This window comes from Anoplolepis gracilipes, chromosome 6 (assembly GCF_047496725.1).
Source record: "Anoplolepis gracilipes chromosome 6, ASM4749672v1, whole genome shotgun sequence".
Lineage (NCBI taxonomy): Eukaryota > Metazoa > Arthropoda > Insecta > Hymenoptera > Formicidae > Anoplolepis > Anoplolepis gracilipes.
In genome coordinates this window covers 14,064,304-14,080,090 of record NC_132975.1, presented here as the reverse complement: position 1 = coordinate 14,080,090, position 15,787 = coordinate 14,064,304, and the positions used below count along the sequence as shown (strand labels likewise).

Below are 15,787 nucleotides of genomic sequence, written 5' to 3'. Positions count from 1 at the left end.
TCGATCAGATCCTACTATATTACCATATACTTTAAAGGATAGATTTTTGAACGCAATTTTTTAAAATATTTCGATCCCAGTGAGACACATAATGGCAAGTTATATAAATATATACATGACGATATATATAAAAAAAAAAATACCGAGACATTCGATTTTTAATAAAGACGCTAATAAGAGTTTACTATTGAAATACGATTGTTGAATTCAATTAAATCATAATAGCTGATTATCAAAACTTAATCAATCGCGCTTTTAATTCTATAATAAATGACGTCGTGATTCGTTGTCGCAAAGCGTGTTTTATATATCATAAATTAATATATCAAAAACAAATTAATATGTCGAAACATATGTCGTTTAATCGATAGATTATATATGTATATTAATTGTACATACTCGTCCTATAGAATATGCACTCGAGACGGGTAAAGAAATGCACACGTAAATGCGGAGCAGTCGCAATTCGTCTAATCTGTTCGGAGGCGTCGGGTGAAATGGCTGATGATTGTAAAATTCGGGGCAATGACGTCGCGTCTTGTCTCTGCGCAGAAAAACTCCTTGACATGCGTCTTGTTTTTACGCGCTCTAGAGGTCGAACTCACTTCTATACTTCGCACAACTATCTCGTCATGCATATATCTTCAAAAATATCTACTTATTAATCTGTTTTATATCTATTTAATTCGATTTGTTTTATGTAGTTATTTCTCTCAATTATTTGCTCGTCGCTTTTCCTCTTTCTAAAAATTTAGTACTCATTTGATATTAATGCAAATTAAACGAATATAATTTCTGTACCTTATTAAATTGTAGTTAGATAAAGATATGACAAAAATAACAATTATTATAGTTTTTTTTTGCAGAAACTGTATGAAATAAATAATCAAATATTTAATACAAAATAACGAATTAAATATTCAAACAGCTCATTAATATATAAAACAACAAATTTAAAAATGCATACTGTAATTATTGTATAATCGCGGGAGATAGCTAATATTGTCTATTAATATTTAGTTATTTATTTTTCAAAGCATATTATATATTAAATATTAATCGAATTATTAATAAACTAATCTAATTATCTTTACAAGTTTAATTAAAACTTTGCATAACAATTGATTAAAGCTTCTAACACATTTTTTAATAAATTCGTCATTGTTATATATTACATATATGTGGATATAATTAATCTGAGCAATAGGTATCTCGTATAATATATTTTTAGTTAAACTTTGAATTGCTTGTTAGTAATTTTGTTAATATTCACGTATAAAAATATCAACTATATTCAGTTTACATACAACGATGATCCAATTAAAAAGAATAACGAACACACGAGTTTGTTAAAAATTATATTTTTAACAAAAGAATTTTATTATATTGTTGATCGTGTAATTCCTATTTAAAATTTTGCAAAATTTAGTAAATTAATTGACAGCTAACAATATTACTAAAAATATTAATTTTATTAGAAATATTTATTTTATATGAAAATGTAAAAATATATATTGCTTATACATTTTAATTTTATGGAAAAGATAATGTGTGCTTTTTTTATACAAAACGATATTAATGATAATGAGATACATTTATGTATCTCGTTTACGAATTTAAGTGCCTCGTTACGCTATACGATTTCGCTGAGAGGGTAATATTACTTGTCTCTTTCTCTTGGCTAAAAAAAGAACGCGCCGAAAATAAGTGTGCGTATACGTGCGTGCGATTCTTCAAGGAAGATAAGCTGCTGAATTGGTTGCAACCACGCCTTGCTCTCGGAGTCCTTGCAAAGAATGCGTGGAGTCGTTGCAATTGCGTCATAGCAACGGAGTGCAATGGTGCGTGCATGCGTTGCACATTGCGTCGAAAGACAAAGGAGCACCGCTCGCGCAAAGAATGACCGCAAAAAAAAAAAAAAAAAAAAATAGAAAAACCAAAAACTATATTTTGTAAAAAGAAAAAAATAAAAGATTATATTATTGATGTTACATAAAATTTTTCCCTTGAAAATATTTTATGTCATTTATTTATACATTTAAATATAATATAATATCAATATATCTGATTTGATTAATTTTCTAATATGATAATATTGGAAAAATTCCGCAGAAAAATTTAAGGATACATCTCTCTATAAATTTTCTTTGCTTCTCTTATAGCTTTTCTTTCTCTTGATAATCTTGGTTAATTTTTATATCTTTATTAGCTTTCTTTACATGTAAATTAAGATTGACTTTTATATATACACTTTTATATATCTTGGCTTCTTTGATCGATTCTCTGATACTGTTTGTAAAAATTATAAGGTATTGCAAATCTTACCACTGTGACTCTCACTTTCTGACCGGTGAAAACTGCAAGCATGCCGCCACTTACATCAAGATCTGCATCTTACGTAAGCGCGACACAGGATCGGGTCCGGTCGCGTCGTTTGTTACGTCGGCTTGTGCATACACGTCGATCCGATCGCCGAAAATAATGCGTTCATGTCTTTTTTATCCGTAATACTAAAAGCTACACTTTACCGGTGAATAACGGACGCGAGAGTAAAATCCTACAGAAAAAAAACTTGATCGACCTGGATAAATAATTTAAATAATAAACCCGAGTTAAAATCATTTATGCTCTCTTTCCCGTTACTTATTTTTTCTTTATTAATTTGTTCAGATGCATTTTTTTAGTACATTTGTATTGTATAGAACATGATAAAATTAAAGTCTAAAATAATATTTATGTGAGAAAAATATAATAATAATGTCAAAATTTATACATACATTCTCCTTAAATAATTTTTTATTCTCAATTGGTTTATTTCTTTTTATATCATGATTTTTTTGTAGGACAAAACAGATTTAAGCAATAAACAATAAAATAATGCTTTTTTATGTATTAAATTAACACCTTTGTTAATTTACATAATAATAATAAATTTAATATTAATAATATTATGTGACTTTAAGTTTTGATTACATCTCAATGCAAATGCTGCAACTAGATTCGAAGTAGGTATTTCTTATTGTGTCGCCGGTTCTTTTGTAGTCTGGTATCGAGAAGTATAGCTATTAGCAGTGCGACATGTCTCTCGTTACAAAATCTTTCGTAGATATCCTGGGGTTTCTTGCGTGTGAGACTTAATTATCGCTGAGAAATATTTTTTTTAGGCTTCAACGAACAGTGACATGCTGTGCAACATACCTACTTGTCTAACTTTTGTAACGTGTGTCTATATGTGTTGCTAATATCCTTCCATTGATCTCGCATACCTTGTGATCAATGTGATCCTGTGTAAATCCGATCTCACGAAATCACGAAACAAGAAAAAAACCGATGATAAAAATTATAATAAAGGCAAGTCTTGCAATGACTTTTGTATATTGAGTTATTGCAAAAGATTAATTAATTTAACGAGCGAGTTTTTGTGATGTCAAAAGAGAGTATTTATTAAAATAAAAAATAATGTGTCTTTTATTATAATATCTGATTATTGTTAAATAATTATTAAATAAAATTATTAAATTTATTTGCATTTTTTTGTTAATTTCTATTTTTCGGTTTCAAGATAAGATCACTTATTTTCTTGCAGCTATGATATTGCGGAGTGAAATGTTGTTGCTGAGACGGTGCGCGAAATGGTGTAAGTGATCGAGATTGACAATCAGTCTCTCTGGGTAGACAGAGGGAAATAATGCTCGAAGATGTGTCATCAAGGAAGTTAGTCACCGCTCTATGACATTCTTTGATCGATTATTACACCGGATTTGTGTTATACATAAATGCGAACTCGAGCGTGTCGAAAAACAGGCTTTTCTGACTTTATGCATGGGCGGTTTCGTACACACAAGAAAGGCTGAATTGATACAATTTATCTCTGACACTTGTATCTTTGACACGAAGGTGCCTATAATGTGATAACCTCTGAGAATTACATTCTGTTAATCAATAGGTTTCGGAATATCAGATACCAAGCTATTATGCGAACACTCAACTATCTTATTCGATTTATGTAAGACACTTTACACTTTTGTTTCAATCTTTTAATTATCTACCTGTATTATACAATATTCTATATATTATAACAGATATATATATATATATATATATATATATATATATATATATATAATATTATTATATGTAGTAAAAATTATTGAGGTTTCTCTTTTATATTTTCTATGATTTCTTAAGATTATATCGCTTCATATGTAATCGCAATCAAACTCAGAAAAATACAAAGTAAGAAATCTAAACTAACGTCAAATAGCAAAGTTAGATTTCTTGCATCGAAATTTATGAGAGTGGTAGACGGTATAACTCAGACCTGCTTTCCTCAATACATAACATCAATATACTTTTACATTGAGTCTCTCTCTATGATTTTTTCTAGATTGCACAACATTAGTTTAATTTTATCAACTTTAATAAATTTTACTGTATGATTTATTAATCTAATAATATAATGTAATATGTATAATAATACATTTTTATTGTGTTATCACTATTTCGTACACGAGAAGCAAACTTTGATCAAATTGTGCAGATTGTCGTTTATAAGATTGTGTTGTGATATTTTTGAATGTATAAGGTATATACTCTAAAATTATTAAATATATATCCTTTAAGATTCTTTGGAAGATTGAGAATTGATTTTTTTCTCAACAGAAATATTGAAGAAAATTTTAAAATTAAAATTTAATTCAAGATTAATTAAAGAGACTCAGTATTAACTTAATTAAATTTAACAATAAGATTAAAGATAAAATGCTTTTGTGTTTAATTAATTAAGGCAAATTTATCTTAAAAAAGTTAATAACTAAATAAATAAAACTAATAAGTTACCATTAATACAAAGATTGACGAAATTGCAAATATGTCTACATGTTTAATGAATAACGTTTTTATGCACAAATTACTACTACCAATTTAAGAAAATTAAATGCACTTTAATTGCACAGATTTAAATTATTTTAAAAATAATTGTTTTATTAAATTGATTGTATATTTCTAAATAAAAACATTTAGTTAAAAGTTTTATAGTTTTAAACCGGTGTTAACTCTAATTTTGTTTAACAAGAAACAATTAATTTAACGAAATAATATTTCTTAATTACAATAAGATCATTTTATTTTATTTTATAAGTCGTTATCTCTCATTTATCTGAGAAATTCAGTTAACTAATTGTAAGTGCGATAAGCATTAACTAATATCGATCTTAAGCGAGCATCAGATAATGCGATCAATCCAAATGAGCGGCATTAGATTAGCGAATTCAGCTGCGCTCTGAGATCAAAAGCACACAAATGAAACAAGAGAGCGATTGTGTGTGACTATTACATTCCGCTGCAAATTGCGCTCATGCAGACATTTCGCGCTAAGTAATCACAGGGGACGATAAAACCGACTCTTTCCGGAATAGATAACTCTATTATTATTACATTATCAAACAAGACAATAAAATCTTGTCTCGCGAGAGCAGAGATTGGCAGAAAAGAATTATTGTGTCAATTTGAAGACTGTTTTGATTAAATACAATTTGCAAAAATTATATTGATGACAATAAGTTTTGCAATCTTTAACAATATGTTTAAATGCAAGATTAATTCAAAGGTTTATTATCAAACGCAAATGTTGCATCCAAAGTCGTCTAAATTTTGTGAAATTAAATTATATATTTATTATAATAAAAATACAATTAATATTATAAAAGTTTATGGGAAACTCAAGAAATATAATAATTAAAAAATTATTTAAACCTAACAAATTAGAAAAACAATAATGATAACAAATTAGAAATATCGAGCGTGAAAAAGACATGTTAAATGGTGTAAAAATAGTCGTTAATATTCTGAGAACTTAAACCGCTCGTAAAATACAGGAGTAACATTTTACGGTGTTTGAAGAGCTCGCATACCGCAAAAGACAAATGAACATTAAATCAGGAAACGTTTGTTTGGGCGTAGAAAGTCGGTAGACAGCCCATTTTGCGTGCCAATGTGACAGATCCAATCGCCTAACGTCTACGTCGGAATGTTATCTCTGGATTTATTACAGACTTAACTTAAACAAATTCTTATTGCTCTCCCGAGTAATGCAAAGCATTTTCTTACTGTAGAAATCGCAACTATAACGATTATATATATATATATATTTTTTTTTTATTTTCTTTTTATAAAATATATTTGCATAAAAATAATTAAAAATTTTCATAAACTAAAGTCCTCGTTTTTCTTGATGGTCGATAATAATATAAACATAAATACGATATAGCCAATGACATTACATACATACGATATAAGAGTAAATGAATAATTATTCTCTCAAGAATAATAAAATCGCTATAAATCAATCGGCCAGCATAGGGATATAATCGCCGTAGATCAATTAGTAAGTTGTTCATGTCGATAAAGGAAATTTTTACAGGCATAAACTAACATATCTCAACATAATTTCTTGCGTAGATGACGATGATAACGCCGACAGAATTGCTACCTTACAGACCTTTTAATATGCAGGTTTGTAAAAGTAGTGAACGTGTGATGTAATGATAGTGCACAGCAATAGAAGACACTGCGTGATTTATATTACTTACAAAGTCAGCTGTGCTTTACCTGGTAATAAAGCATTAGGCAATCTTACGACACAACCGGACATAGGCGAGGATAATTCGCTTGTTACAATTAGTATTGCACTGTGCGTGTATTGCATTAAATAGAAATTCGCGTTGTTTCTTATCTATATATAATATCTCATTATATTAGGTGATGTAAAAAAGATATTTTAGAAAATAGTTCAATCATATTAGAACTATAGCGTCTAATACATATATGTAATATCGTTCCGATTATTACATAGAAATATTTTATTAATGTGTGTGCATACTTCCCACACACATATCGTTTACATATCGTTTTGCCATTATTATTAATAATTAATTATTACCGACTATAATAATTGTATATTTAATTGGAATATTTTAAAGCAGAAATAATAATACTTCAAAATTCATTTAAAATGTAATTATTTGAAATAGATAGAGAACATAACTTATTAGTTTTATTTATTTAGTTATTATTAACTGTTTTAAGGTGAGTCTGCTTAATTCACAAAAGCATTTCATCCTTAATCTTATTATAAAATTTAATTAAGTTAATTATGATTGTGAGTCTCTTCAATTAATCTTGAATTAAATTTTAAAATTTGCCTCAATATTTCTGTTGAGAAAAAATCAATTCTCAATCTTCCAAGGAATCTTAGAGGATAGATATTCAATAAATTTGGGATATATACCTTATATATTCAAAAGTATCACAACACAATCTTATAAATGACAATTTGCACAATTTGATTAAAGTTTACTTCATATTTCTTCGATTTTGTAAGAGACTTCAATGAAACAGATGCACGTGATGTCATAGTCGAAACGGACTAATGGAAAAATGATCTTGTTAAACTGCATCGATCCACGCTCACATATATATGCATTTATCTGCATAAAGTCACCAAGGCGTGCGCTCCATTTACTTACTGGCGGCTGGCGCACGTTTAACATGTTATACAACCGCTGCACATTATGCGTTCCTTATAATATATAGACAGTGTTTCTGTGTATGTGTGTATATGTGTTGGCGTGAAATATCGTGAGTAAATAGCATTAGATTCTAGGTAGGTGTGGCGATAGACCAACCGTTGGCTTCCTTCGCTATTGGCGGGGTGCAGGGTGTGCGAAATGAAAGTCCATTCCCTATATAAAGGGTGGTTTTCCAGCACTACAACGACAGAAACCGATCTATTTTACTCACGCGCGAGTTCACGCCAAAGTATCATTCAACATGAAGGCTCTGGTATGTGCACGTCTTCAATTAAAGTTGAAAACAGTTGTAACTCCTGTGACGCGAGAGAATCCGGTGACACTGCCAAAAGTCCATTCGATTTTGTCGAGAGTATCTCTTTTTTCGATGTAATATTTAACGAAATTGTTTGAATCAAAGTTTGAGAGACATTGTAGTTTTCTTTTTTGTCAATTTAATTTTCCTATGTTTTCCCATGGTTTTTCATGGGGTTACTTTTTGCCAAAATTTAACATTATTAATGAATCCGATACAAAGATCCTTCCACTTCTAGAAACAATCAAAGTTTCCTATAATAAATGATAATTATCGACTTAAATATTTGTTTATTAATATTAAGCCATAGACTTCGATTAATTCTACTCGAAAATTACTTAAGATAAATTATTATCTTAAATCCACATTACACGTCACGCATTACAGTTGTATATCGAGTAATTTTCCCGTTTTTATCAAATTTGCTTGTTGTTATAGATTTTCGCGAAAATTAGATCAGACAAAGTTTTAATAATTATAATAATATCTCTATCAATCTTGAAAAATTCATTTATGCATTTAAATTTCGACTCACAAATTTTTTATCGACATACTATTTTTGACTTTGAACCATTAAAATTGTGATAATTCCTGATATTTGTTAATTTACGCATAGAATTGTCCATCTCTTTCTCAGATAATCATCTATTAATATTCACATTTATTATTATTACTTTTCGATCAATTTATTCGTAAATTTGATTTCCATTATTCTTAATCGATGTCTTCCTCGATGTTGCACAGATCTGCCTGATGCTGATCTCTGTGGCATTCGCCGCTGAAGAGAAGGTAATCAAGAAGCGTGGTCTGAGTCTGGGTGGATATGGTGGATATGAGGGTCTAAGTCTGGGTGGATATGGTGGTCTAAGTCTAGGTGGACTAGAGGGACTAGACGGAGGACATAAGAGCGTCGCCATCGCTATTCAGGAGAAGCATATCCCCGTCGCAGTTCCGCACCCAGTTCCCGTTCCAGTTGACCGTCCCTACCCCGTTAAGGTAAAAATTAATTATTTCAACTTTCCGCTATAATAATCATAATTGCTTTATTAATTATTTTTTTACATAAATACACTCAAGTTGTAAAATTTGTAAATTATTAATCAACAAATTAAACGAGTACGATTTAATTTATAGAAATATTAAATTAATTTTAAATTATAATATATTAAATTCTTACATTATATTATTATTATATATATTATTAAATTCTTAATTGAGTAAATTTTTGAAATCTTTATTTTTTGTTTTAATTAAATACTAAAATATATATTAAAAGAGAGCGAGAAAGAGAGAAGAATAGATCTTATTAAACACCTCTATGAAGAGCTGAAGTTTTATGTAATTTATTTTAAAAATGTGGAATTTTCTGTCTGAATCTTTTGTTATCTCTTTAGGTGCCAGTCCCCGTCCCAGCGCCTTACCCCGTTGTTAAGACGCAAACGATCACAGTGCCCGTAGAGAAGCCAGTTCCAGTCGCCGTTCCGGTGCCACAACCCTACCCAGTAATTCAGACGAAAACTGTCACGGTTCCCGTAGAGAAGCCAGTTCCATACGCGGTTCCTGTCAAGGTACCAGTGCCCGCCCCATACCCCGTTAAGGTAAGCTGAAATAAATTCTACTTTAAGAATAATCTATTTTTCTTTGTAAATAATTTATATTTCTATATATAATCGTTGTTGAAAGATAAAATAATTAAAGATACAAAATTTTACGAAAGATATAATCTACGAATTTTGTGGACTCGATATTAGAATTTATATTGTCATTCCTAGAAGAAGAAATATTGTTTTTCAAATTATAACGTAATTTCTGATAATCAAGTTTATTAATGTTAATATATCGTGTCTCATTATAATCCTTCAGCTTCCGAATGCAACAAGTAGAGAAATCGATTTCGAGATAGCGATTACAACAGCCTTGCTGTGAGCTCTCGGTTCCTAGTTTAACTATAATTGACTGACTATGTTAATTGATTGGTATCCGGGTTTGGTATGTTGTGATAAGGATCATAGATTTCGTCGTTTATACAGATGTTACATAAACGCATATAAGGGAGACATGTAATCGGTCGCAGAACAAATATATTATTTTACAATCACTGTTTTAAATTGCAACAAAAATTATACTCCAAACCACATCGCGACAATAATATTTATATTGATGATTAAAATATACTCGTTTAATTAGCAATCATGAATCTATTAATTGTAATTATTTCATTAATATAAGAAGACTAACTCGTTCTCCGTTTATAAACTATATTATGTGGATAATAAGTTTACATTATGGAAAATGTTATATATTAGTACTTGTATTATGTTTTTGTATTATTTAATTATTAAATATTAATTATATTTTATATTATAATTTATTATTAATATTAATTAGATTTTAAATGTTTCAAAGATGCAAGTAAAACATAACTAAAAAATTGATCAAATCCTCGAAAAGAAATTACTAAATTAGGATATAATTATTTAAAATTCTTTTAATTATTAATTAATCTCTCGTTATTTTATTTTTCAGGTTAGTGTACCTCACCCAGTCCCAGTTGCGGTCCCACACCCAGTTCCAGTTGCGGTCCCGCAGCCGGTCCTCATCAAAGAAACGGTTCCCGTCTACCTTAAGGGCCACTATTAGATGAATTTTTTTCTCTAAAAAAAGTCACATACACGTCTCCCCGTTCCATTTCGCGATCTTTCTTCCCAGCGCAAAATCCATTACGACGGGCGTCTGAATAAAAGACGTTTTTTCTGTCGAGTACCTTGAATTCATGAAATAAATCAATTTTGTAAATGTTTTCATAAAGAAACTACATGTCGACTTTTTCTTTTTCTTCCCCTGCACCTATAATTCAATTTTCATTTCAAAAGTGCAAATACCATCTGAAACATAACACTTAATAATAATATATTGTGTTAAAATCTTACAATATTAAATTTAAATATTTTAAATATTTTTTTAAATTAACACAATAATATTTAAGCCTTTATAGAATTTAAAAATAAAGTTCTTTAATAGAAGAATTAAAAGGTATATAATTTTTATATTTTATCTTTAAATTAATAAAGATTAATTGCTATGTTATATATATTTTCATTAGATTAATAGATAATATTTTATTAATTTTTTATTTTCATCAAAATAATAATAGATATTCTATTGCAATTTCATATTTATATTTTATATATAATTTTGTATACACTATTGTTACATATATTTAAGGTTAAGTGTTTAACATTCTCTAGAAATCTAAGCTTAAACTATTTTTCTAGGACACTTTATTGCGTTTTTAACATAACGCAATCGTTTGTAGAAACTGTGGTTACACGAAATTAATTAGAGCCAAGGCAAACTTCGGATTGCGCAAATTGCAGAATAGATTCATTACAGGAGATTGTTTGGTACCAATAATTTCTACTATACATATAAATGTATATAAATGCATATAATATATACAAATTCATTAATAAGTTTGTTATATAAAAAACACACGATGCGTATAAATAAATATATATATATATATATATATATATATATATATATATATATATGTGTATATTAATTCAAGAGCAATGATAAGGTCATACAAGCTTGGAAAAAACTTAAATCGGTGGATTAACATAAACTATAGAATCCTCAAGATTTTATTACAAATTCTTTTTTTTTTTTTTGTAAAAGTTCATATTCGCTTTATCCATTTACATGGAGTTGCTCTGAAATAACAAACCAAAAATTATTTCTTTATATTTTTGTTTTTAATTTATTAATTAAACGCTTGGAGGATGTCAAAATGTTTGTTACATTTACACAAGATTAATCCAGCATGCTAGACACTTTTTACGTAATGAGGATTTAATTATCCGACCTCTGCTCCGATCTCATAATACTGTCAGATCGCTTTTGCTACTTGTCATTTCGCAACAAAACATCACACTTCGTTTTGCACTCCGCCCAAATATATACCCGCCTTTCACGCTCTCTCAATCTATTTATACGTGAGAAACGTGAGAAATAACGTTCTTAAACACCACGAAATAAGGAAGAGTTACATTACGACAGTGGTTGATTGTAATATTGCTACATAGAATTTTGGCAACATGTGCTCCTTTGATTTAAGCAGTTTACCTTGATTAGAAACAGAACAAAATCTTAATAGTAAATTTAGACAATTAATCAATGTTCCAAAACATTTTTCGTATCAAAATAAATCAGCTGATACATTATCAGTTTTAAATACCAGTTTTAAATATTGTCAAAAATTAAACAAATTAGTCAAGCCTTACTCTTTTTGTGAAAGTATTTTTATAGACTTTTTATTTCTATACAATAATTTCTATAATATATTTTATTTCTAAAATATGTAGAGAAAATTTTTAAGTAAATATATACATATATATTTCTTTAATATACATAGACTTTAGCTAAAAATATTTTGTATTCCTAATACTCCTAATACTCCTAATTTGTGTTTTGACGTTTTAGATATATTAAACAAAATTTATGTGAACTTGAGGTCATAAAATTTTCAAGCGTAAAGTGAAGAAAGATTCAGTAGCGAGAAAGCAACAATCTTGCATTGATATACATTAATTATTATCTGTCACCTATCACTGATAGGTTTTACGGATTTGTTTTCAAAGTGCGAATGTTAATTTTGCCAAAATTGATTGAGCAAACATCTCGTTCCAATGAGATGAAAGTTTCAGTCACATTATTTCGAACATGATATTTCATTTTATTGCATAATACAGAAATTGTAATTGTGCTGAAAAGGATTTCGAAAGTTACTGAATCTCCAAGGATTTTAACTTAACATAACATAAACATTTTATAATTAACATCAGATTTTGTAGTTTTAAGGTATATCAAATTCCTCGAACGTATTTTTTATAAAAGATTCTTGGATTTTGCTGATAAACTCGCATTAATTTCAAAAAGCAAGGATATGATATTAGTTTTGTCAAAATATTAAATGCTTATTAATAAAATAATTTAGTATCAAATTACATATTTTCCAAGGATTTGAGCTTTAATATTTTTCTCTTTTCACAGAAAGGTCGAAAACCAAAACAAGATGTAGGTTTATGAAACACTTTGTAACTAGGATAGCACAATAGTACGTATGATCCAAAGAAGACAAAGACGAGCTTTCTCATTAAATGTTTCTTGTTACTTGATCTCGAGGACAGAATTGACTTTCTTTCTTGAATGGCGCGAAACGTGCTGCCTACGTAATAACTTCTCGATTACAACAATTTACATAACAATAACGAGACACCTGGTTATCGACGTGTCGTATTTAGCAATTAATAACTTACTTAGGTTGATAACTTTGTAGCAAACAAATTTTGTAAATCTTTAAAAATTATTAACAAATATTATTATATTTACGATACTTGTTTATTATTTGTATTATATTAGGTTATAAAATTAATTTAGATATATTATATGAGAGAGATTTCTATAAATATATATTAAATATATTATGTAAAACATACATGTATACAAAAAATATATATTATAGAAAATTTGAATTTTTTGTCTCTTAAGAATTTTATATTTTTTATAATTTCTTATTTTTGTTTTGCATTTTGCTCTGCATAAACAATAAAATAAAATGAATAAATTAAATTAAATAAATAAATTGTTAATAAGTTTAATAATTGATTAATTAAAAAATGCTTAGGGAAGAGAGAACGCAAAAACAATGTAGTATTTTCGAAAAAGGTTTTACTTGGCCTTATCGATGCGAAGAAAGCGGCGCTTGTATAATACAGATCGTGTGCACTTGATGCAGAATGCGTGCACGCGTACATATACATTGAGGTGACGTGAAGAACGTGCGTAATAACCGGTGCGAGACACATGAAACGTGGAATTTTCGGCGATTTCGCTGGAGCCAACTAGTCGGGCCTGGCACCCGATTATGCAATCGTTATGAGCAAATATTCATTTCACGCTCGTAATAAATGATAAAACAGCAACCAGTTTCCGGTGTGGAAATCGAAGACGGTTGTCGATTTATATAATTTACGATCACCCGCATTTCTCTCTTACCCGGAAATTGCTATATTTCAAGGTATTAACTGGATCAGTTATCAGACTCATTTTTCAAGGACTAAATCGCTATTAAGCTTTTAAGTTTTTAAGATAAATTTTTAAATTATACAACAATTTATCTAACTTTTGATTCTAATTTATTTAATATTTTTAAATATTTTTTTTTTTAATATATGTATGTACAAAATATTTCATTTTGTTTCTTAAAGAAAAATATATGCTCTATAAATATGTATATATACTCTCATACTTATCTAATTATAAATAAATTAAAATAAGTAAAGAACATGCACAATTACTAATCGATTTAAATAAAATATATTAGCATTGTATAACTGATATTGCAGCAACAGAAATTGAATTATTAATTGTAAGATAGACTAGTAATTCAACTGACCGCTGACACGTATCATCTCTCGCAATATCTTTTTGACAAATAATACTGCAAGATTTATGATGAACGAATCGGCCAGTGGCCGAGCATAAATCTTCACGAGAAAACGCCGTCCACAAAATTTATATCATGCTCTCGATCATTCTTTCTATTGATGGGTCAGAACTACTTATTTCATCTATGTAAGAAACAAGCCGTTGGCGCCAGCCTCGGTAAATGTCACATGCAAATTCGGATCATCCATAGCACCGCCAACATCATATGAGAATTACCAGACGGCTTCTTTCTTCTCGCAAAGATAAAAATCCGGGTTCATAATTCCTTATTATTTATCTTTAATTAAAACGTTTTCGCTTTCCCATAATGATTTAACATAAAATCTTTTCCGCTTGTAAAAATTGCATCAAGCTATAAAAATTGACATTTTAATAATTGCCTAAATATTTAAAAATTATTGATACTTTCTCTATCTTTTTTTTTATTTATATTATTATTAATTTCTTAATAATTTAATTAAAGAAAAGTCAATTCTAAACAGCATTTCTGGAAAAAGAAATTGTTCTCTTGAAATTGATATCTGTCGATTCAGAGGTGGCTTTGAATAAAATATAACAATAAACAAATTTAAATTATATTCTCAATATATCTTCTAAAAGAAAAAAGCTTTCAACTTGACGATTTTGGAATCCTAACGATAAGAAAAAACAAAATTATATACAATCTTAATTTATCAGCCGTGTAATTTATGAGTTTGTTTGCGAATGCGCACTAATAGCCTGCATTTTAGTAGTAAGCCAACATATCAATTAAATCTATCTTAAATGAGTCTAGACTACTGTAACCGCTTTCTGATCGATTATTGATGTTCGTCAATCGAAAGAACAGGAATTTATATTCAAAAATTGGTATCGTGCAACGAAAATTATGGAGGAATGTCGATTTAGCTGCATTCCTTGATTGATAATCTCATCGATTAAATATACTGACTGAAAATCTCGTTATATATATATATATATATATATATATATAACAAACTTAAGATTGATAATACCTGTTTAAATAACTGACGATAAAATTTAATTTTTTACGCAATAAAGGTATTTTATAGAAAAAAGAACTTTTTGTCGCTATTTGCCTTGGAAAATTTTTTACTGATATAGTGCCTCTTTATTTATTCTACAGGTTATCTATATTTTTCGCTTTTTTTCATGTCTTTATCTGTAAAATCCTAGAATGATTTGTATAAAATCCTGTTTTAACGAGTATTTTTTTAATATGGAATATATTTAATATTTAATAATATTTAAAACCAGTTTGCCTTCGAGACCCAAAACTCAACAGCTATCTACACGTAAGATTAAATAAAAAGATTATTTATTATATTCGTTAATTTCAATTTGCTGTGATGTACATAGTTTACCGAAAATATTTAGATCTCCTCTCAAT

At 28.5% G+C, this 15,787-nt stretch overlaps 1 protein-coding gene across 1 annotated transcript; it reads left to right on the top strand.

Annotated features, from left to right (window-relative positions):
- The first annotated feature begins 7,815 nt into the window (after window positions 1–7,815).
- Window positions 7,816–10,696, top strand: LOC140666866 (uncharacterized). The gene is made up of 4 exons (XM_072894411.1): window positions 7,816–7,842; window positions 8,629–8,880; window positions 9,279–9,482; window positions 10,411–10,696. The coding sequence occupies exons 1-4, from the start codon at window positions 7,831–7,833 to the stop codon at window positions 10,522–10,524; spliced, it is 582 nt and encodes a 193-aa protein (XP_072750512.1). The 5' UTR covers window positions 7,816–7,830; the 3' UTR covers window positions 10,525–10,696.
- The last annotated feature ends 5,091 nt before the right edge of the window (window positions 10,697–15,787 follow it).